We start from the raw sequence: 25,127 nt of genomic DNA, 5'->3' as shown, positions 1-25,127 counted from the left end.
CTAAGGTGGATTTATATCCTACAAATGGTGGACGTTTCAACTGTAGTTGGTTTTCTTTGTACCCCTTTATTGAGTACTCAGTTGTAGAGGATTCTGTTTTTTGCTTTCCATGCCATCATTTTGCTACTCAAAGCAAAATTGGACCAGGAGAACAATTCAACAACAGAACATTCATTGGGCATAGCTTTAAGAAATGGAAAGATTTTCATAGTTTGTTAAAACAACATCCATTCAGTTCCAGGCATACGGCAGTTTTCATTTCATCGCAAAACTACTTGAAACTTAGGATCAGCAGTTCAAAAAGCGTTGCAGATCAACTTGTTTCTAGTCGTCAGGCTCCATAGCTGAAAATTGCCAGCATATTGAGACACTCTTAAAGGTATCCGTGCACTGCGTGGTATTGCTTTTCCAGGGCATGATGAAATACGTAACTCTAGCAATCAAGGCAATTTCATGGAAATTCTTGAGCTGGTTGCTTCCACTCAGCCCAGCCTTTTGAATAGATTCAGAAGCAAGTATGGACACTGTGATCCAGTGTGTCTGGGGCAGCCCTTACTGGAAATGCCAAGTTCAGGGCAGGCTGCAAAAGGGAGAGCAGATACTCCCAAGACTGGTGGGTAACCCTGAAGTTAAATTCCCCAGCCAGTCACAAATTGTGCTCCCGATCCCCCACACTGGTTATTGAGAAGCTGAAAAAGGAAATCACACCCCTTTATTGCATTCCAGTTCTCTCGCCCCCAGTCAGCACACAGGTCCAGTACAGTGAGAAACTATTTAAACTCTGCTCACATATACAAAATGTTCTTCTGACCCCAAATGGCCAGCCACCTTACCAGGTCAGTATAGGTTTGGAGCTTACTCAAAATACCACACTGACAGCCAATCCTTAACATCTAAAACTAAATGTTTATTATAAAGAAAAAAGAACAAGAAGAGATGTTAAATGGTAAAGCACTCACATACATACAAAGATTCAAAGTTCATGTATCAGACTCCTAGCATTGGTGAGTTTATTGGCTTAAAAGTCCCTCTGGAACACATCCACAGCTTGGATGGGTCATTCAGTCCTTTGTTCAGAACTTTGTTTGAAGAAAGGTTACTCCAGAGGTAAGAAGCAGGACTGAAGACAAAATGGAAAAGATGCAGCTGCCTTTTATGGTCTTTTGCCACGTGGCTTGTGCTTCCTTTGTTCCGAACACAAGCTGCCCAGCACATGGCCTGGAAGAGTTCTATCCATATGCATGCGCCTGCATGCCTTGCTGAGTCATAAGGTGTAGCCCTTGACCCTTTCAGTGGGTTAATTGTACAGTTGATGTTCCTTGATGAGCCATCAAGCAGGCTAGGCAGTGCTGATGCCAAACTCTCTGGGGGTGTCACCCAGAAGCATAGCACAAGTTTGAAATACAGACATACGTACATACCTGTAACTCATAATACAAAAGTGATACAAACATATAAACAAGATTATTATACTTGACAAATTATAACATTTTTGCAGATATCTTACATGGCATATTTGGCACAACGCATTGCAATTTTACAATATTGGTGTTCATAATATCCTAAAGTGTCCCCCAAATTCCATACAGCGTCACAGACACTGTACCTCTCACCAGTACCAGAATGATTTAATACATTCTGCAGCAGAACTCCCGAGAGAAAACATTGTTGAAGAGGTTGGACAAGTCAAGTATTTTTCAGTCCTTGTTGATGAAACTAAAGATGCATCAAAAAAAAAAAAAAGAACTGTCTCCTTTTTTGCTACTATCGAAAAGGAATCATTCAGGAACAAATTCTGGGCTGCTGCCACATGGAAAATCTAAATGCTGAATCTGTTTATAAATTATTATTGAAGAACTACAGCATTTGAAGCTTGATATTAATTACATTGTTGCTCAGTGCTATGATGGAGCTTCTATCTGGGTGGGCACTTAACAGGAGTACAAGGTCAAATTCAGGAAAGGATTATGCCTGCTATTTATGTGCACTGCCATGCTCGCAGGCTTAATGTTGTCATTGCAGATACATATTCCAGCATCACCCAGTATCAGGAAGTCTTTGCATTTGCCAAGGAACTGGCATCTTTTTTAGCAGTGGTTACAAGCACCATGAACTGTTTAAGGCACAGCAGGAGCTAGGCCAGAAGGTACTTGAGCTACGTACAGTATGTGAAACTCGCTGGTCGTACCAGTATGACTCCCTCTGAAAACTGCATGTAAGTTACGGCACTGTAGTGGAAACACTGGAAGCCATTTCAGTTCAGAGAGCTGATGGACCATCAGTTAGCTCTGGAAAGGATTTGATGGTAAGGCTAAGGAGCTATCCCTTTCTGTTGAATCTCTTGGTTTTGGAAAGAATATTCAAAATTTTTAATAGTGCTTTAGAAGAACTGCAGAATAAAAAATTGAATTTATCAAGTGCCATGGAATTAGTAGCAAGCAATTCTTCAAGAAATAAGAACATCTGAAAGCAAATGGAAAGTACTATGTGATGAAGATGAGATCATTGCCAAGGAACTTGAAACTGGTAGTTCGGGTCAGGCAGTCGGACCCTATCAGCACAGCAATACAAAAAATGGCAAGAAGACCTAACAAAGTATCCTTCAAGCTGGCCTTATTTGTTTCTAGTACACTGAGTCAGTCATTAACACATGATGTTCCCAAGAGCACTCAATCTATAAAATCTGATTTCTACTATCCTGTTCTGGACAGAATTCTTGCTGAGCTTGATAAGAGGATTCAACTTCAACTCCAGTTTACTTTCTGCACTAACTGCTTGTGACCCAAAAAGTGAAAATTTTCTTGATTATGAGAAATTGAAAATAATTGCAGGATCAACAGGTACCATTTTTTGTGATCTGGATGCAGAAGTCGAAGTTGCCAAGAAGCACATTGCACCAAAAAAATTGACTTCAATTTCTGAATTCTGGAATGTTCTCAGTGACATACCAAGGGGTTACCAGTCTTTGCTGTCTAGTGTAGATTTTGTGTTGAGCCTTCCAGTCTCTACAGCATCACGTGAAAGGTACTTATCTGTGCTCAAGAAAGTAAAGGACTATTTAAGATCCACAATGGGAGAGGAATGCTTAAGTGACTTGGTAATTTTAGTCTGTGAATGTGAAGCTTCAAAACACCAGGATATCAACAAGGCCATTAACAATTTTTCCAAGATGAGACCATGCCATTATCCATTGTATTAGCTCATATCTGGAGTAGTATTGATTGTTTTTTTAATAATTTATTTACCTTTAAACATTCCTGGAATAAATTTCTGTCTCATTCTCCTCTTCATAATTTGAACCTAAGACTGTAGCGGGGTGGTTACCCCGCTCCTGCCCTGAAGGGCTTAAAACAGCCCTGGGGGAAGGTTGTGGCTGGGAGCTGCTAAGTTGGGCTGATTGGGAAGCAGCTGCAGTTGGGCCACACCCCAATCAGGCCTCAGCTGGCCCTATATAAAAAGGCTGTGAGCCAGAGGCCAAACAGTCTCTCTTTGCCTTCAGAGGGAGAAGGGCTTGGCTGCAGCGAGCTAGAGACCGAGAACCTATGTGGAACAGGGCTGGGGACAGGCTGAGGAGCTAGGGAGCTCCAGCCTGGAAAGCCCCAGGCTGCGGCCTAGTAGGAGGCCAAGGGGTACTGGGGATTGCAGAGGGCAGCCCGGGGGTAGGCCAAGGCAGCAGGTCCAAACCTCCCTTGCCAGTGATGAGTGGCTGATACTGCAGTCTGCCCCAGGGAGTGGGGGCTTGATAGTGACTGGCAGTGGCCTTATTCTGAGGTGAGGTGGGGATAGTGGCTGGGGGTTCCCCAGGGAGGGGAGACCCAGATCTGTGGGGTACTGCCAGGGGTCAGCAGCCCAGTAATAGGGGCACCGGGTCCTGGGAAGGGCCTGGGGCCAGAGGACAGGTGGAACACTGGCCTGCAGAGGGCACTCCAGTGCTGAAATGAGCTAATTCCCAGAGACGACCAGCAGGAGGCGCCGCAGGGGTGAATTCGTCCCTCTACAAAGACATTTTAAAAAAAAATTGTAGGGGCAAGCAGATTTTATTTATCTCTACTAAAGCTAGAATACAAAGAATTAAACTTGTGTTTCTGATATCTGTGTTAAGGCTCCAAAACTGATACCTCAAGGCTCGGGATTGGGAACATTTGCTAAACTTACTTAAAATGTGGTTTTAATTGGTGTTTATGTATATATTTTTTCTTTATATAGGAATTAGATACACTGCTTCTGTCAGATAATTTCTAAATTATCTGCAAAAAAGCTAGAGTTTTCAGGTGCCTAAGTAGCCCCTGAAACCATGGTCAGATGGACACACATGCCAAATCTGAAGTGGCATCCTGGGAGGCAAGGGGTCCTCTAGCTAAACAACTGGTGTGTGTGTGTGTGTGTAATGTAATATAGATATATTACCGTGTGTGTGTGTGTATGTGTGTGTGTGTGTGTGTGTATATATATATATATATACACACACACACACACACACGCACCCCTACCTAAGACACATACTGCTTTTGAAATCATAATTTAGTCAGTTATTCTCCCCGATCATAAACAATTTGATCTCTGCCAAAAAGAGACAATGGAATTGTTCAGCTCTGTCAGCTGTTTCCCAACTTGACAGCCTCCTTCATTGTGGAGTGGCCCAAATTGCTGTAACCACCTCTTCTCTGGGACACACTCATTCTTAGAGACTGAAGTAGTGGGAGGGGCTGGTGAAAAGGAGGGGTTTCAGCTAAACTGTGCTGACAAAACAAGGCTGCACCTTCATTTTAAAAAAAACAAGAGGGCACAGTCTGGATTTGACAAGCCTTTTGTGGTTTTCCATTGCCAGAAATCATCTGCACTCATCTGTAGATGAATCACAGTGGGACTCATGTTGCCAAACATCGTGCAGCTCAGCAGTTTTGGGAACTAGCAGGAAGTTAATGCATCTTTTGCAGGGGATGGGGAAAGAGCTGGAATGTGGGGGAGCATGGAGGTGTGTAGCACTTGTTACTGCTTGCCAGGGAGAAGAGTCTCTGTGTTGCTAATCATAGTAGTCTGTTGGGTAGAGAAGGCAGGAAAAGCATTAATCCTTATCTGCCTTTTTGCTTCTCCTGTACAAAGCCCCACTCACCTCATTACCTGAGCTCCTCAAACTCCCATATCACTTTATATCCCACTCCTGCTTACTTACAACTTGAAATCCCTGCTACCCTGGGACATCACCACACAACCTCGCTGCCGCCCTCCCCATTCCCAAGCCACTATTTTCTCTATTGCCACAAAGATTACTACCTATGCTGTGTTGTCTGCTTACCCCCCCACACACACACTTAAAGAAAACTAAAAGGGAATTCACAACACACAACTCTTACTTAGTCAGTCTAATAAATAATAGTAATAACTAATGAATTTCCAATCAACACAATCAGTAAAATAAACCCAGACTCTTCAGCTGTGTGACAAATTTCCTTTCACTAGTAATACAAATCCACTTGCATTCAGTTGGTCAAAATATACTCAGATTCTGACCTTGGGGAGATTATTATTTTACTGGAAGACATAATGTCAGTTTGAAAGTGTGTAATGTGTTAAGACCTTAAAAAAAAAATTGTCATAATTATGATTCCTACATTTTAAAGCCAGAAGGGGACTCCTGTGATCTTCTAATCTGACCTCCTTCATAACACAGACCATAGAATTTCACCAATAATTCCTGGATCAAGCCCATAATTTCTTTCTGAGTTGCAGAATTTGTTATGAAGGACATCCAATCTTTATTTAAAGACTTCAAAGGATAGATAATCCATGACATCCCTAGACAAGCTGTTCAAATGATTAATTATCCTTTGTTTAAAATTTGAACCTTATTTCTAGTCTGAATTTGTCTAGCTTCAGCTTCCAGAGATTAGATTTTGTTATGTTTTTGTCCACTAAAGAATCTTTTACTGTTAGAAATTTTGTCCATATAGGTATTTACAGATTTTTGATGACATCATCTCTTAACCATCTATTGGATTAAACCAAATAGAGTAAGCTCCTTAAATCTCTCACTATAAGGCAGGTTCTTCAGATTTCAAATAATTGAATGTGCATGTCTGAGTGAGATTTGTGTGTATAATGCATATATGATGTCATATGTTCCAGATAAAGGAATGGGGATACCTGTTAATGTCATCTATTCATTCTAAATTGGCCAACTGAAATTGATCTACTAAAATAACTCAAGAGCTGTAATAGGTTGCTCTTACTGCTGTAGCACTTCCCTGGCATCAGAGCACTATATTGCAGGGGACTTGGCCTCTTGTACCTCTGTCCCACTTCCTTGGCCCCACAGTGGCCTGTCTGTGTCTTTTCCCAACAGTCTTTATCTGGGTGTTTTGTGGCCTAGCCCTCCGGCCAAGGGACAAAAGTTCACTCCCCTTCCAGGAGTCCAGTGTCTTCCAACTAATAATTCTTCTGCCCCTCTCAGGCCTCTCTGAATTATCTTCTGCTTTTGTGTATACTCCTAGATCTTGCAGAATTTCTCCTAAGCTGTTTTTTCCCCAGCACATTTCCCCCCAAGGACTTTGGCAGTTTACCTCAGGGATTTCTCTGTTCCTTGCAGGCCTGTCTTGCTCCCTTTTGATTCTTTTCCAGCCTAGTTTTCCCAGGCCTTTCTCAAAGAGGGAACTCTCCTTGTTCCTGTCTCCTGGGTCTTCTCCCTGACTGAGTTCAGCTGTTTAAATAATCCTCTCTCTGATTCTTCACAGCTGGGGTCAGTCATTCTAACTAAACTCCATCACACCCAGCCAGGATTACTAATTACCACTACATTTCTAGATCACCAGTGAGGCTGAGGGATACCGGTGACAAGGCCCAAATTTGCAAGCTCGCCATATGCAGAACTCCCACTTAATTAACGTTTGAAGAGTTTGAAGGTTCAGACTTCATGCGATTCTGTGTCATGTAATATGATTTTGTGAACTGAGCATTTACCACTATAGAGAATGATAAATATATCCTTCCACAAGACCCCACAGGTTTTAGATAGTTCTGGGGACTTTTGACTTAATCCCCACCCTTCAAGTAGCTATTCAACCATATTTCATGTAGTACCTCATTTGATGAGGTCTATTGCAGCACTTTAGCTTCACCTAGAAGGGCTAGATGCCACTGATGTTTAATCTTATTGTTTTGTGCCATTTTCTTCTTGTTGTCTGGATCAGGCTGTCAGAAAACCAAGGAGGTTTGTATGGACAGTTAGGAGGAAGCCATCATTTGGGAATCAGAACTTCAGTGGCTGTGTGTAGAGGAGGATGGCTCACCAGAGCCGTAATTATTTGACCTGTAGGCAGAGTGCTGCTGACTTTTACTATGTTTTGGAATTTGATGGAATCCCTGGGAATTTGTGGACAGACTAGGATCATGGGTTGTCTGGTTGCTAGAGAATTCTCACCATTGCCTTAGTGGGGTAATAGTGTATCCAAAGCAGTGGCTGGATTGTGGTCTCTTCTGTATCAATATGTAATCCAAACACCAGGTTCAAGGTGTGACCAGCTGTGTGGGTTGGTCAGAGGTACCCCCATGAAAGTCCTGGGGAAACAACTGAGGAAATTTTTGTTTCCTCATTAATAGGGATCAGTAAGTGTTTACTCTTAAAACATGGTATTGTGATTAAGGCACTGACATTGGTGTAATATTACAAAAATGATAGCTTGCATAAAAATATATTTTTCAGAATATGAAGTGGGAGTAGTAATACCACATCTACACAGGAGGAGGAGGATAATTCAGATTAATTTCTCATCAGTTTTCTCAATAGAAGCTGTGAACAGCAGGAACAAATTTTAAGGTTATGGATGCATGATAAGCAAAGCATCCAGAAAATGCTGTAATCATGGGTTTAAAAGAATGAGCTTTGGTACCGCAAAGCATATGTATGCTAAATTATTGGTGTATTATTTAGCATATGTATTGCTAAATTAAGCACATGTATGCTAAATTATTGGTGTGAAGACCCGCTAAGTCGATGGCAGAGCGCTCTCCTGTCGACTCTGGTACTGCAGCTTCCTGAGAAGAGTAAGGTAAGTTGGCAGGAGAGCATCTCCCATCGACACAGAGTGTTGTAGACGCTGTGGTAAGTTGACCTAAGCTACGTCAACTTCAGTTACGTTATTCACATATCTGAAGTAGCGTAACTTAGTGCGGTAGTATAGACAAGGCCTATGATTTGAGCATTGCATGTTCCTTGGGGTCTAACTGTTCCTCCCAGTGGCTGCTCCAGCTAGCAAGGCTATCTCCACAACTCTGTAAGTAAAGAGAAGCAGAGCTCCTTCCTGGCCAGTCAGCCCTGAACTGAGCCAGGCTGTCTGCTTTTATTCCCCCTCCAGGCTTGGCAGTGGCCATAGCTATAGCTGGGCAGGGCTAGCTGAGCTAAAAGGTTCTCCTTAACGCCGCCTTTATTGGTATGGGGCTCCTCTGACCCATCACAGGAGATGACTCACATTTGCCATGTGGCCTAGCGTAATGAACAGTGCTCTATTCCCAACTTTGCCACTGACTGGACTTACTAATACTTCCTACATAAGGAACACTGTGAAGTAAGCAAATATCATTATTCTCATTTAAAAATGAGGATTATAATCCAATTTGAAAACAGTAGTTGCCTAAAGTTATACAGTAAATCATATGAGAACCAGTATTAGCAAATAGATTTTAAAGATCATGGCCCATGGCAAATCCACACTGCCACCCAGGCAAGTAACTTAATCTCTCTGTCTTGCACATCTGTAAAATGGCAATGTTTCTAGAATCATAGAAATGTGGGATTGGAAGAGACCTTGATAGGTCATCAAGTTCAGTTACCTGCACTGAGGCAGGACTAAGTATTATCTAGATAATCCCTGACAGGTGTTCGTCATTGGCAGTTCTTAAGAACAGGTTAGACAGAGATTCCACAACCTCCCTAGGTAATTTGTTCCAGTGTTTAACTACCCTTACAGTTAGAAAGTTTTCCTAATATCTTATCTAAATCTCACTTGCTGAAATTTAAATCTATTACTTCTTGTCCTGTCCTCACTGGATAAGGAGAACAATTTATCATCTTCCTCTTTATAACAACCTTTTACATACTTGCAGACTCTTATGTTCCACCCCAGTCTTCTCATCTCTAGATGAAACAAACCCAGTTTTTTCAATCTTTCCTCATAGGTCATGCTTTCTAGACCAGGGGTCGGCAACCTTTCAGAAGTGGTGTGCCGAGTCTTCATTTATTCACTCTAATTTAAGGTTTTGCGTGCCAGTAATACATTTTAACGTTTTTAGAAGGTCTCTTTCTATAAGTTTATAATATACAACTAAATTATTGTTGTATGTAAAGTAAAGAAGGTTTTTAAAATGTTTAAGAAACTTCATTTAAATTTAAAATGCAGAGCCCCCCCGGACCAGTGGCCAGGACCTGGGCAATGTGAGTGCCACTGAAAATCAGCTTGTGTGCCGCCTTTGGCACATGTGCCATAGGTTGCCTATTCCTGTTCTAGACCTTTAATCATTTTTGTTGCTTTCCTCTGGACTTTTTCCAATTTGTTCACATCTTTCTCAAAGTGTGGTACCGGAACTGGACATAGTACTCAAGTTGAGGCCTTATCAGTGCTGAGTAGAGTGGAAGAATTACTTCTCATGTTTTGCTTGTAACCCTCCTGCTAATACATCCCAGAATGACGTTGCAAAACAAGTGAACAGTATTACAGTGTTGACTCATTTAGTTGTGATCCACTATAACCCCCCAGATCATTCTCTGCATTACTCCTTCCTAGGTAGTCATTTCCCAGTTTGTATTTGTGCAGTTGATTGTTCCTTCCTCAGTCTAGTACTTTGCATTTGTCCTTATTAAATTTCATCCTTTTTTATTCAGACCATTTCTCCAGTTTGTCCAGATCATTTTGAATTTTAATCCTATCCTCCAAAGCACTTGCAACCCCTCCCAGCTTGGTATCCTTTGAAAACTTTATAAGTATACTCTTTTTGCTATTATCCAAATCATTTATGAAGATATTGAATAGAACCAGATCCAGGACAGAGCCTTGTGGGACCCCTTCCAGCTTGATTGTGAACCATTGATAACTACTTTCTGAGTACGCTTTTCCAACCAGTTGTGCAACCACCTTATAGGAGGTTCATCTAAGCTATATTTTCCTAGTTTGCTTAAGAGGTCATGTGAAATAGTGTCAAAAGTCTTACTAAAGTCAAGATATATTACATCTACTACTTCCCCTGTATCCACAAGGCTTGTTACCTGGTCAAAAAAGGATATTAGGTTGGGTTGACACATGTTTTTGGCTGTTGACTGTTGTTTATTACCTTATTTTCCTCTAGGTACTTACAGATTGATTGTTTGATTATTTGCTCCTTTATCTTTCCGGGTACCAAAGTTAAGCTGACTTGTCTGTTATTCCATCAGTTGTCCTTATTATTTTTCTTGATAGATACTATAGTTGCCCTTTTCCAGTCCTCTTGGATCTCTTCTGTTCTCCACGTGTTCTCAAAGATAATCGCTAATGGCTCATAGATCTCTTCTGCCGGTTCTTTAAGTATTCTAGGATGTATTTCATCAGGCCTGGCTGATATGAAGACATCTAACTTGTCTAATTGCTGGAAATGGGCCATTTTCATTACTACAAACAGTTCTTTTTCTCTCTTGCTGATAATAGCTCATCTTAACTGATCACTCTCCTTATAGTGAGTATGGTAACACCCATTGTTTTATATTCTGTGTGTGTGTGTGTGTGTGTGTGTGTGTTTCTGTGTAAATATATATATCTTCCTACTGTATTTTCCACTACATGCATCCGATGAAGTGGGCTGTAGCCCACGAAAGCTTATGCTCAAATAAATGTGTTAGTCTCTATGGTGCCACAAGTACTCCTGTTCTTCTAACTTAGTAATTCTTAACTTGTTCTTTTCCTATTTTAGCCTCAAATCCTATCCCATTTACACTGATGTTCACTATGTTTAGTTGTCCAATCACTACTAATTTTTTGGGCGAAAACTAAAGCAAAAAGGCATTTAACACTTTGGCCATTGTTGTATTTTCTGTAATTGTCTTTATTAGAATTTTCTATTGCATTGTCCTCTGGAACCAAATGCACAGCTGGCACTCTATTTAATGGCAGTGTCATTCTTAAATATTTAAGATTTTCTGAATTAAAACTTCCTTTGGTTATTTAAGCATTATTGCAATCACTTAATATAGAGCTGGCCTAATTGTCTGAATTTTGTTCTATGTGTCTGTCTCATGTAGTCTTTTTACGGAGAGCAATCCTTTCTTGTGCTGCTTTGTGATCCCATTTGCTGCTATTAACTTTCCTTTTCTAGTTCATGGTTTTTATATCAGTAGGTCTCCAACTTGTGCTTCACCTCCTATCCAATTTCTCTTACCTGTACTTCTACTCTGCTAATTTTCCTGCTCAGTTATAATGTAAATAGAGATGGCCAGAATTAGAATGGTGAATTTGGGCCAGGCTCTATATTTGAATTTTCTTTATCTATGCCTATCCGTACAATTTTTGTTTCACAACAAATCCAAAATTAGAATGGAATATGTACCCCAGTCTGGATGCAGCCAAGATTCAAATGAACAATTGACTTTCTAAAACTTCCATCTTTCTTTGGAGCAAAGTTGTACTAGAACAAGTTGGTGCTGACTAACCCGAAACTTAATCTACACTTAATCTAGATGCAAACACCATTTTCGTGGTCCATCTCTGTGAATCCTGTATAGTGATGAAGAAGAAACTTCATATTCTGTATTGATGGGAATGTTTCTAAGCAAAGAGATTAGGGTACAAAACTGTTCTTGTTCCCTTCTTGTGTAGACTAATAGACTTTAAGGCCAGACAGGACCATCTTGTCTGACCTCTTGCACCTTGCAGGTCACAGATCCTCATCCACTCCTGTAAAAGAGCGATAACCTCTGGCTGAGTTACTGAAGTCCTCAAATCATGATTTGAAGACTTCAAGTGAACAGAGAATCCACCATATACAATAGTTTAAACCTGCAAGTGCCCCCTGCTGCAGAGGTATTCTTCTTTCCCGCTAATTCTTATTGAGCCTCTAGATCAGGGTTTTTCACCCAGTGAGTTGGGACCCAAAATTGGGTCGCCAGAATGTTTGAAAGGGTTGTATGGCAGCTCCTGTGACGCCTATCTCATGCTCCTGGCACTGCAACCTCCACTCAGGAGGAGTGCTGCCACTCAGGTTTGCCCCAGCCATCATGATGACAGGAGTCCAGGTAGACCAAATTTGAGTGAGTGTCACTGCAACCCCATGAGCCAGGTCATAACGCCACTCAAACAGATTTGGTCCAGTCAGGGGGCTGAGGCCAAACCTGAGTGGCACTGCAACCCCAGAGGTTACAATGCCTGGAGCAGAGAGCCAAGTCTAGCCAGCCCCACAGAACAGGAGCTGCCACTGTGGGGTGAGTGCCAGGCAGGGCCCAAGCTCCCCAGGGGGCAGGATCCAATCAAAACTACTCCAGGGCCTCTAACCCCAGACTATTTTCTGAGTCGTGACAGGCCATAAACATTTACAAATGGGTCCTGAACCCAAAAAGGTTGAGAACCACTGCCTGTACTAAGCCCCTGTGACTTTCTCCTTGATGCTCTTCTGGTTGTCTGATTTACATTTTTCCTTTTACTGCCCCTGGTACCTAAGCCTACTTCCCTGCTCCTTTTTCCTATCCCTTAGCCTTTACTGTTGTTCTTGGGCCGGATCATACTCTGATGACACATGTTGTGAGGAAGTAGAGATGGAATTGGACTTGCTGAATGACAAAGGTTTATATTTTCTCCTCCACCCCCATATTGTTTGTCTGTCCCTCCCTTCTGCCCATTAAGAGTAATAATTTTCTCTCTTGTACAGGTACAAAATCTCCCTAGATTCAGTTTTACTGCCTTTGACATGCCACTTGGAACTTAGACCTAGCTGATTTGTTTGGAAGGAAAAAACAAATGTCTGGACTGGATTCACCATTCTGATTCTCTGTTTGTTGCACAAGCCATACAATTAATTGCCTCTTACGTGTTCTCGCAGTCTCATCTTTGCACTTTCCACAAAGCCCCTTATGCCTGAAATTCCCTCCTTGCCTGATATGCCATGCCTCTACCCTCTTCACCTCCAAGTCTCTTCTTAAAACCTATTTCCAGTAAACATACATCTCTGTTGTTCTCATCTCAGTAAGATTAACAAAATCAACTGCAGTATTTACAAATAGCACAAACTCTCAAAGCACATACTTATGTTTACCTCTGTTTCTTGTTTTTTGTTGCATCTTACCCCCATCCTAAATTTTGTTGTCTGTTTAATTTGTAAGTTTGGAGCTGGAATCCTTTCTCCAGTTGTTTGTAAAGCATGTTGGCACCCTTTTTTGTACAAGGAATTGTAATATACTGAGTAATTGTCTACGTGTGCTTCCTTTTACTGATTAGTAGACTTGGCTGATTCACTTTGTTTTCCCCACTGGTGCTGATGATATGGGAGGTTCCAGAAAGCATTATGCTATGAGTAAAAGTGGAGCATGTTGTGCAAATGCTAATGTGTTCTCCTAAACCAGTGCTGTGCTTGGTGTTTTCACTGTAAAATGAAAACCCCATATTTGTTGCAGCTGTGTGGACCGCTTTACATTTGCCAGTGATTGCTTGTTCATTTTCATTTTTTTTCTTTAACGTCTAATAATTGTGAAAGGGAGGGAGTGAGGGTTTGTTTTCATTGCTGAGAGTGGGAAAGAACTGAGCATGATTCCACATACAGTTGTTCAAACCACTTGCTGTGTTTGGTTTTTGACCTGCAGTGAGCAGGCTGCCAAATCTGTTGGTTGTTTTCATTTTTAATAAATGCTTCTATTCGCCTATTGATAAGTTACTCTTACATACTGATTAAACCTTTCTAAGATAAACAGCTCATTTCTCCCATTTTCCATCATGTATTTCAGAGAGATGTGATTTAATTTGTATACATTGTTGCATTGACATTCCTTTTTGGGAACAAGGGAAGAGCTGCAGAATCTCACGATTCCCAGGAGCCATTCTAAAAAGAGAGAGAATCTACTTTATGAATCACTGGGTTATTTTTTGAAAACCTTGTTGGATTAAAATGACTCATTGATCTGTCTTCTTTAGCTGGGGAAATGCTGTTTATAACTATCATGCCAAGTACAGAACATTACAATATATGTTCTGATAACACTATATATTAGCCCTGCAAAATTGACAAATATTTATTCTATTTCTTTAGAATTCTAATGTACCTACTCCAGACACTTGGCACCTTGACATTTTAAAAATGTAAGGGAAAATCAGAAGCAAACTCCACCATAAATCAGAAATAAACAGCTATCCTATATATCAAAAAGATATCACCCTCTCCTCCCCCCTTCAGGGGACCATTCCATCCTCCCTCTACTCTCCCCTGCCCCCAAAAGCCAGTAAAAAGGTGAGCTTTGCAGCATACTCTGAAGGTCCACAGATTTAGGCTGTTTCAGATTGGTAGGTGTAAAAGCTTGAAAGTTGGCGTGTTTTCACAGAAAGTGCCCTGCAAGAAGCTGCTTCTCTCTCAACCAAGGAAGCTGCAGCTTGAATGCCTCTGCTGATCTCAGTTGTTGCAGTATGGCATAGGGGAGTGGGTCTCTCAGGTAAGCAGACCCTAGGCCATTTAATAGGGCTTTATAGGTCAAAATTAATACCTTAAAGTGTTCCCAGAAACCCAAAGCCAGCCTGTGAAGATAATGAAGCACTGGTGAAATGAACTTAAAGTGAGATACTCTGCTTAAAAAGTAGGCTGCTGAATTCTGTACTCGCTTCAGCTTCTGAATGGATTTAAGAGTTAACTTCAAGTAGGGAACACATTGTAATAGTCTGATAGTGAGTTGACAAAGCCACAGATAAGTGGCCAAGTCCGCGTCCAAAATACAAGGTCACAACTTCTTGGTTAGCCACAGATAAAAGAAAGCTGTGCAGCCACTGCTGTAACTCAGTCATCCAACACTAATTGGGAATCCAATCAGATTCCAAGGTAGCAAATACAAGTTACAAATGGTGGCCAAATCCCTTCAGTCAGATCTTCCATTTGCTTTCCTTAGTTAACCAACATCGTCTGTGTCTTTACTAAATGTTGGTGTTCCATCTCACCCCGTCACTGGAAAAGGCATTCATCCACACCACCTCAGTTGGAAGAGAGAGAAACAAAAAGCTGGGTTTCACCCTGCAGGCAGGACAACCAGTGCTTCCTTGTTCTCCTTACAATTAGGGTAAATTTGTTGACCCAGTTATTACAACAGCACTTACAATCACTCTTAGTACTGGACCCTGTACTTCCCAGCTAACCTCCACCTGCCAAGAAGGACGTGGATCTGATGCACAGGTTGTGTCATGAGGTTTTGCTAGTACCTCAGAGAGCTCTACTGGTTAAAATTCAAGGAGCGATGATACAGCATTTGTTGTCCCCAAGATATTGTCCTGCTTCCACAGAAATGAAAAATTTGGTCCAAATCTTGTCAATGTATAGGGAATATTTTTTTCTACTTGGTGTTCTCAGTACAAGATGAGGCTTATGTAATACTTTCTAGAGATAGATGATGAAGGTGTAAATCAGGAATTAATCAATTAGTCTTTCCCCTTTACTTAATTGGAGAGGCTTTAAGCATTATGAATAAAAATGAAACCACCTCTGCCATATTTCTTTGTAATGGTTGTGAGATCTGTTCAGGAGCCTTGTAGGTTTGGGGAGTGAGCAACCAGATTAAACAATAAGGCTGATCCACCCAGTTTGTTGCTGTGTGTGTTCGTGGTCAACCAGCTCCATATTTTGAAAACTCTAATGGTGCCAGTAAAGATGTGAACAAACTACAAACTGAAGAGAGTCCAGACAAGAACAAACAAAAAAAATGATAAAAGGTTTAGAAAATGTGACCTGTGAAGAAAGGTTGAAAGAATTGGGCATTGGAAAGAGAAGGTTGAGGGGGGACATCATAGTCTTGAAATATATAAAAGCGTATTGTAAAGAGGACTATGATCATTTGTTCTCCAAGTCCACCAAGGGTGGGGCAAGAATTAATCCTCTTAGTTTGCAGCAAGGGAGACTAGGTTAGTGTAGACAAGCGCTTTGTTGCTCGCGGTACAAATTCGCTGGAGACCACTCTTTCACACACCAGTGCCCTTTTATTTCCCTGTATTTTCCCACCACCACGTGTTTATACAGTTCAGTATCAATCAGCTAGCCCCTTAGGGAACAACTTGCTCTTATAGCTAGCTGGGAGCAACAGGTCCTCACTTTCCTGTCCCCCCCCCCCCCCACTTCCTTCCTGCTAGCTTTATAGGCCTTCCTCTTAGCAGGCTCACAGGTGATTGCTGTCAGGCTCCTTTAATGAGCCCTGCCAGCTACAGTCAGTTCCCCTTTATGGGAGCTATGCTAGCAGGTTCTGAGCTAACGGGCTGGTTCAGTGCCTCTTAGGCCAGCACCCTGTTACAGTTAGATATTAGGAAAAATGTTCTAACCATAAGGATAGTTAAGCACTGGAACAGGTTACCAAGGAAGGTTGTGGAATCCCTGTCATTGGAGGTTTTTAAGAACAGGTTGGACAAACACCTGTCAGAGATGGTCTAGGATTACTTAGAATCATAGAATATCAGGGCTGGAAGGGACCTCAGGAGGTCATCTAGTCCAACCGCCTGCTCAAAGCAGGACCAATCCCCAGCTAAATCGTCCCAGCCAGGGCTTTGTCAAGCCTGAACTTAAAAACCTCTAAGGAAGGAGATTCCACCACCTCCCTAGGTAACCCATTCCAGTGCTTCATCACCCTCCTGGTGAATAAGTTTTTCCTAATATCCAACCTAAACCTCCTCCACTGCAACTTGAGACCATTACTCCTTGTTCTGTCATCTGCTACCACTGAGAACAGTCTAGAGCCATCTTCTTTGGAACCCCCTTTCAGGTAGTTGAAAGCAGCTATCAAATCCCCCCTCATTCTGCTAGGCTGAAGACTAAATAATCCCAGTTCCCTCAGCCTCTCCTCATAAATCATGTGCTCCAACCCCCTAATAATTTTTGTTGCCCTCCGCTGGACTCTCCAATTTTTCCAAATCCTTCTTGTACTGTGGGGTCCAAAACTCCAGATGAGGCCTCACCAATGCCAAATAGAGGGGAACGATCACGTCCCTCGGTCTGCTGGCAATGCTCCTACTTATACATCCCAAAATGCAGTTGGCCTTCTTGGCAACAAGGACACACTGTTGACTTATATCCAGCTTCTCGTCCACTGTAACCCCTAGGTCCTTTTCTGCAGAACTGCTGCCTAGCCACTCGGTCCCTAGCCTGTAGCAGTGCATGGGATTCTTCTGTCATAAGTGAAGGACTCTGCACTTGTCCTTGTTGAACCTCATCAGATTTCTTTTGGGCCAATCCTCTAATTTGTCTAGGTCCCTGTGTATCCTATCCCTACCCTCCAGCGTATCTACCACTCCTCCCAGTTTAGTGTCATCTGCAAACTTGCTGAGTGTGCAATCCATGCCATCCTCCAGATCATTAATGAATATATTGAACAAAACCGGCCCCAGGGCCGACCTTGGGGGCACTCCGCTTGATACCGGCTGCCAACTAGACATGGAGCCATTGATCACTACCCGTTGAGCCTGACGATCTAGCTAGCTTTCTATCCACTTTATAGTCCATTCATCCAGCCCATACTTCTTTAACTTGCTGGCAAGAATACTGTGGGAGACTGTATCACAAGCTTTGCTAAAGTCAAGGAATAACACGTCCACTGCTTTCCCCTCATCCACAGAGCCAGTTATCTCATCATAGAAGGCAATTAGGTTAGTCAGGCATGACTTGCCCTTGGTGAATCCATGCTGACTGTTGTTTCAAAATTGATTCCTTGAGGACCTGCTCCATGATTTTTCCAGGGATTGAAGTAAGGCTGACTGGCCTGTAGTTCCCCAGATCCTCCTCCTTCCCTTTTTTAAAAGATGGGCACTACATTAGCCTTTTTCCAGTCATCCGGGACCTCCCCCGATCACCATGAGTTTTGAAAGATAATGGCCAATGGCTCTGCAATCACATTCGCCAAGTCCTTTAGCACCCTCGGATGCAGTTCATCCGGCCACATGGACTTGTGCTCGTCCAGCTTTTCTAAATAGTCCTGAACCACTTCTTTCTCTCCAAAGGGCTGGTCACCTCCTCCCCATACTGTGCTGTCGAATGCAGTAGTCTGGGAGCTGACCTTGTTCGTGAAGATAGAGGCCAAAAAAAGCATTGAGTACATTACCTTTTTCCACATCCTGTCATTAGGTTGCCTCTTCCATTTAGTAAGGGGCCCACACTTTTCCTGACCACCTTCTTGTTGCTAACATTCCTTCATCCTGCCTCAGTGCAGGGGGATGGACTAGATGACCTCTTGAGGTCCCTTCCAGCCCCACATTTCTGCAATTCAAATAAAAAACACTTTATAAAATAATAATAAAAAAAAATACAAATTACAACAGCTGGAAATTTCCTTTAGGTTAATTTTAAACCTAATTTACAAACTGTGCACCCTCTTTTCCAAGGATAGCACCTGGTTGCTAATCTCATAGGTGCTTTACTGTATCTAAGATCAAAACATTAGTAGACCTGTTGAAACAGTGGCAAAGTTGTTGCAGGCTTGGCAGATGGAGGGTGTGGTAACACTGCATCACAGACTACATTCTTGAGTACGTAGCATCATTTGCCTTATATATTCTTGTAAATGGCATCATTCCAACACTTAGTTATCTTCTGTTTTGCTTGGAAGATCATTATTTCCTATTTATCTCATAAATTTAACACACATCCTATTCCTCCTATTTAAACTCTCCCACCAAAATACAACAGTGACTTCCCCTTCTGAAAAGGAAGGGCTGGCAGCTACACCCTGAAGTTAGCATGAATTGTTTATATAACCTTCAATCAGGAATTCATAATAGACTAAAGTATTTTTCACCAGAGCAGAGATTTTGTTGCATATTAGTATAACAGGTTTTAGTGAGACATGCTAGCTGTTAAGTGCAGCATAAACCCCTTTCAGCCATTTCATTGAAAATAGAATTGAAAGACCATACCCCCCATCTTCCAGTACATATAAATTACATCTCCCTGGAAAACATGAAAACATTTCCCCCCAGTATTTCAGAGCAACTACAACTGTAAAATTTGGAGTAAACAACTAGAAGAGGCCCCAGGCCATTCTGTTTTCTAGAAAACCCCAATATGTTAAGTTGAAGTAGGACTTTGCAGACTGTGCACACTGTAGGCTATAATTTGACATTTCCCTGTGTTAGTAAAATTTTTGACACACAAGATGAGTGTTGCAGAAATTGCACATGGAATAATATATTTTATCAAAGTCAGTAATATTAAACAATCACAGGTTATTTTCCAAATGGCTGACATTTGTCAGGAGAATGTCTGTCTGAGTTTACTTGATCTTTCTGTTCTAAAAAGGTTTGATTATTTTGAGGTAGAAATTTAAGTCAACATGGAAAATTACCTTTTTCTTACAAACACAATCTGGCTGGGACCCACTATATACATGTTCTGCAGTCATCACAGTTCAGAGATTACCCCAGGTTCTGCAGACCACTTCCCTCCTGTGTCGACAGGCAGGCACAAATTTGGAAATACTCCTTTAAAACATAAGTTTCTGTTGTAATTCTTCAGTGATCTTGATTAAATATGCCATGTTCCATTTCTGTTTTCTGATACTAATAAAATTATCTGTTTTCCCCTTAATTTAAAATAAAAGCAGATCAGATTTATCTGAGCATTGTTAAATAATTAAGCCACTTTTTTCTCTCTCAAAACTATAATTTGTGTCTTTTGCCTTTTTATCCATTGCCTCATCTTTGAAGTACTGTCATAAAACTATCTGGTGAGTATTTTTCACCCTATTAGTATATCAGGGAAAAGTAAGGACATAATTATTTTTGAAAAAGCACTATCTAGGTAGGTATAGCTTAATGAACCCAGAGTAAGTTGCAGTCCCTGCTCTGAAGAGCTTACAGTCTACTGAACAGTGCTTATGAACTGGCTGGTGTTTATGTAATTGCATTGCTGAACACATGCCTAATCTGGAAGACCTATCTAGAAAAGTTTGGAAGAAGTAAACTGTGATGATTAAACTTGTGCACACCGTTGTGCCAGACAGAATATTGTACTTTCTCTCTCTGGGGAGAAAGAGTTTCCACAGGATGTCTGCATTTTGTAGCAAAAAATGCACTTGCAGATGTATTTTGTAGGGTTGCTTTGATGTGGAATATTAACCTGGGAACCTTATTGTCACAGGATATTACTGAAGCAAATAGTTTTGTGAGATTATTTGTGACTTGGGAATTAAGCTTTTGTGAGTGTAAGTGTGTACTTAAACTGAAGTTTGGTGTGAATTTGGTCCTGATTGTTTCATCATAAGATGAATATTTTACACATTATGAACACCTCCCTACCCCCAAACTATCTATTTCCAGTCACTACAGACAAACCCATAACTATATAAAAGTTCAGATACATTCTAGAACATTCTATGGTAACCCATGGTAGCTGATAATTTTTTTTTCATGGAAATTTTAAAAGGTTTATCTAAAACAAGTAATATAGCCCTCCCTCACTCTCCCCTGTAATCCATCCACACACTTCCCTCCTGACAGTCAGTCCCTTCCCTGCACAAATCCCCCGCCCATGCAAAATGGTCAGTTAACACAAGTAGTTGCTGGTTTTGGGGTCTGCAATAGCTGCCAGTGAAGTCTGTGGGAGTTATTGTAATAATGTTTTACACTCAATTTACAATGGCATAAATATCTATACAAGATGAAGGGCACTGGAGGGAGAATTGGCCCCATAGAACTTGGTATATGGTTTTTCAATTAGATAAATTTTTATTAACATTATTGCTGATTTCTATTTAAAAAGAAAAGCTCAGTCCATCCTGTAAACTTTGCCAGCCACATGGTCTGACTTCTGTTTTAAGTTTTCATAACCAAATGAAATTTCAGAAACTTTTGTTCCTTTTTAGTGGCCAAAGTCTGTAAACGGACAGAAACTGGGCATCATGGCAAATTATCTCAATTTAAAGGCTGTGTTAAGTTTTCTGATTCAGAATTGGCATCAACCCTTTACTGTAGTTGCACAATTTCTTACTGCTTTATAATGTAGAAAACAGGGTATGCTTGGTAAAAAGAGATCTCCTGTAGGGCACCTCATATATTTTGGAATAGGATTCTTTTCATGTTAGGAAATGATGGGGTTTTTTTATGAGTAATCCGCACATTTTAGGACCTGTATGTACATTTACAGAAATATCTTAGATTTACAGGACAGTTCAGTAATGTCACAGAAGAAATTGCATCTGAATGTAAGGTTTTTATCTACAGTGTGTTAAGTGCTTTATGCAGTCTATTTTTAAAAATCGTTTGATATAGGTCATTCACCATTGATCTTCAGTGACAGTTCCACAATCTAAAAGCTGTTCTCTGTTTCTCAGTTTCATCCCATGACTCCTAATTTATCCTACCTTGGATTACTTTAAACAAAAATGTACTGTAGTGTTCATTGTATTTTAATTCTTTATTTTACCCTTTGCGCTAAGGGCCAGACGTACAAATATATTTAGGTGTGTAAAAATGCAGATAGATGCCTCATGGGATTTAGGAAAACACCCAAGCAGGTTAAGTGCCTAACTCCCATTAACTAGGTACCAATGAGAGTTAGGCATCTACCCTGTTTAAGCTTTTCTGTTAACCCCACAAGGCACCTATCTTGCCATCCTTAGGCAAATCTGACCCTAACTGACCATCATACTGCCGAGTAGCATTTCAGGTATTATTACATATAGCTGAGCAGGTTAGGGTGTTGACTTGAGTGTCTTTCCACTTGTCAAGAACATTGCTTTCCTACTTATGAGTAGTATTAAGCAAATTTGGCTAGAACAACTTGCAAATGATTCACGAAGAGAACAATTAAGATTTTATCGGCTTAGTTAAAATACTTATCTTAAAACACATTTTACCAAAATGGTTTCCTGATGGAGCAGGCTGCTGTATTCATACTTACTTCTGCTTATCCTCTTGTGTATATATCAAATGACAGTAGTTGTGGTGTAAGAATAATTTAAACCTACTTTTATGCATGAGATCTGTTGTGAAAGATGCTGTTTCAGAGTTTTTTAAGAGCTGGAATTTCTGCATAATTGAAACTTGTTTAATTCAAATAATATATTTGAGATTTGATGTATTGCAGATTCCTACCAGCTCTGGGTACAGTCTTTCTGACAACTGCTATGGAGAAGATAGAAGAACAGTTTGCTAATCTGCGCATAGCAAAACGTTGTGCACTAACTGAAGACTCCACTTACTTACTGGATATAGATGTTTCAAAATCTGTTCAAGCAGAAAGTAACCACTTAGTTGCTGTTTCATGTTCCAATAAGTCAATTAAAGTATATAGTAGAGAAACATTACACTTGCTAAGGGAGTATAGTGGCCATCCTGGGTTACTTAATGGAGTCAGATTTGCTCATACAAGTGAGAATATGTTGTTTTCAGCATGCAGTGATGGCACAATAAAATGTTGGGATACTCGCTTAGCTACTCAGGAAACTATACAATTATTCAGTGGTTATCCTTCAAATGTTTTCATCAGCTTTGATATTAATTGCAGTGATCTTATAGTTTGCGCTGGGACAGAAAAAGTTGAAGAGGACACATTCATGGTGTTTTGGGATGCAAGAAGTAATACAAACTATGCATGCGCAGCTAAAGAGCCCTTAGGAACCTATTCAGAGACTCACAATGATGATATCACTAAAATATGTTTCCATCCTATGAAACCCAATTTGGTAGCGTCTGGATCAACTGATGGATTGGTTAATGTGTTTGATATTAACAAGGAAAATGAAGATGATGCTTTGATTGCAACTTGTAATTCAAATTCATCAGTAAGTTTTATTGGTTGGTCTGGGAAAGATTATAAACAGGTATATTGCATGACACATACGGAAGGATTTTGTTGGTGGGATCTTACTCAAATAGATACTGAGGAACCAATGACATTGTTGCAGATTCAGGATGTCAGAGAAGTAGTCTTCATTGAAAATAGCAACTTAAACTATCTGATAGGTGGCTTGTACCATGAAAAGGCAGACAAATTGTTTATTGTTGGTGGAACAGCTATGGGAAACATTCACCTAATAAACTGTGGCATTGATGGACTGAGCCTTGTGGGCACCCTTCATGGAGGACATTCTGCTGCAGTTCGCTCATTCTACTGGAACATGACAGATGATTCTTTGTTGACTGGTGGAGAGGATGCACAGCTGTTGCTATGGAAACCTGGAGCTGTGGAAAGGTCCCTTGTAAAGAAGGCATCTATGAAAATTGCTTCCTCTGTTCAGCAGCGAGTGAGAATTCACAGCAACTCTCTCAAAAGCAAGAAAAAGTAAAATTATGAAAATGGGACTCTTAAATTTGTAGAATTTTTCACTGTTCTGAGCAATATATTTGGGGTGATGATTTGTTTGCACTATGTGGCAAATATAATTTAGTATGTAAATTTTACCTAGAAATGATCCTCATTTTATCATGTGAATAACTTTTTTTTTTTAAAGCAACTGATACTTATTAAAAGGGTAAACATTTACTTTGTATTCATTGAACAAAGTGTGTCTTAAAATATTGTATATTTTTATATCAAAATGATTATTTCAAATAAAAAATATTGGCACAGAGATCTTGGATTAGAATAAAAGCCTGCAACTTGTATACTTCATTTCACTGTGGGCAGTAATATATTTTGGACATTTAAAAGATTTCAGATTTGTAGCCATCTTTTTCTTACTTGCCTTACAGATAATTTAATGAATGAAATTGCTAAATATATTAAGGACTTAGTGCTACTTACTAATTCTTAGAGGAAGTACTTATTGATGAAATAGAGAAAGGGTATTGTTTTGCACTATTCTCACTATTTAATGACAAGTATATAAACAGTAGTTCACAGAACACACTTTATAGCAGGTGTGTGTGTTTGTTCTAGAAAACAGTAATACTTACTATATCCGAAGTACCTGTAGCCTTTTTTATGCTTATGAAAAGTATTTTAATTGACAATATTTGGGTGTTTTGATTAGAAAAAAAATCTCCAATCTAATGAAAATTGCAAGCTATCTCATGCCCTCCTGGCAATATATCTCAATACTGACCTGGAAGCACTACCTATAAAGACTGAGGAGGTAGGTCAGTCTCAGTGGGTCATAGGAATCGATGCACACGATCTCCCCAATGCTCCATCTAGTCCACTACCTGTTTTTCACGTGCCATCCCACGTGCCTCATAGGAAGATACAGAAAAACTTTCAGAATATAGTTATGGAATAACCTGCCTATAGAGAGTTTCTTTTTAACCCCCTTTAGCTTTTGCCCTGCAATATATGAACAGTAAGTAACTAGGCTCTTTACAGCACAAATACTACTCTCTGTGGACACCTCTCTAGGAGCAATGAGATTTCAGTAATCTCACCAAACAGCTGTTGGATGGTGTAAAAATTACCTTGTACCTGCTAAGTTGTTGATTGTCTCATTCTGCTCCATTGGTACATTTTAACCTCTGTGCCTCTGACTCAGTACTCTGAAAGTTGCCTTTATCATATTCTGCCCTCCCTAAGGTTGTAGTAACATTCATATCAAATGTATCAGTCAGTAATTGCCTTAGATTTAACAGATAAGGACTATGCTTCAGTGAAGCTTAAACAAATGTAAGAATTGGTTTTTTACAGAATAGAGAGAGCATGGAAATCAAAAGGATTGTAAATTTAATACACACACAAGTACTTTGAAGATATTTAAAGACTGCATCTAAACTTGAAAATACCCTGTAGTTTGAAGTAAAAATGGTGTTTAATTCACTATGCATCATGGGTAATTTATTTTCAGCTATACCACAATGTATGGTTACTATGTGTTATAAACATACCTGGCTTAATCTCCTGTGGAAATGAGTCCTCTCCAAATACACATGCATCAAGTTTCCTTCTGATATCTATACTAAACATTTTTTACATATATATATAAAAAAGAGAGAGAGCGCACGCTAGGGGATATTTAGCTTTATGCT

General features: G+C 40.4%; 1 protein-coding gene across 12 annotated transcripts in view; it reads left to right on the top strand.

The window, feature by feature from the left end:
* The window catches only part of WDR89 (WD repeat domain 89), a 33,990-nt gene extending 9,089 nt beyond the window's left edge, over positions 1-24,901 (top strand). For 11 of the 12 annotated variants that reach the window (XM_034768406.1, XM_034768404.1, XM_034768405.1 and 8 more), the window contains one exon: positions 22,258-24,900. In XM_034768406.1, the coding sequence (XP_034624297.1) occupies positions 22,298-23,458 (1,161 nt within the window). In that variant the 5' untranslated portion in view covers positions 22,258-22,297 and the 3' untranslated portion in view covers positions 23,459-24,900. Of the gene's footprint in view, positions 1-22,257 lie in introns of all 12 variants that reach the window. The other variant, XM_034768409.1, reaches the window with a different exon arrangement.
* Positions 24,902-25,127: the final 226 nt, after the last annotated feature.

This window comes from Trachemys scripta, chromosome 4 (genome assembly GCF_013100865.1).
Source record: "Trachemys scripta elegans isolate TJP31775 chromosome 4, CAS_Tse_1.0, whole genome shotgun sequence".
NCBI classification, from domain to species: Eukaryota; Metazoa; Chordata; order Testudines; family Emydidae; genus Trachemys; species Trachemys scripta.
The sequence above is the reverse complement of the archived record's forward strand: the minus strand, read 5'-3'. Positions and strand labels throughout refer to the sequence as shown.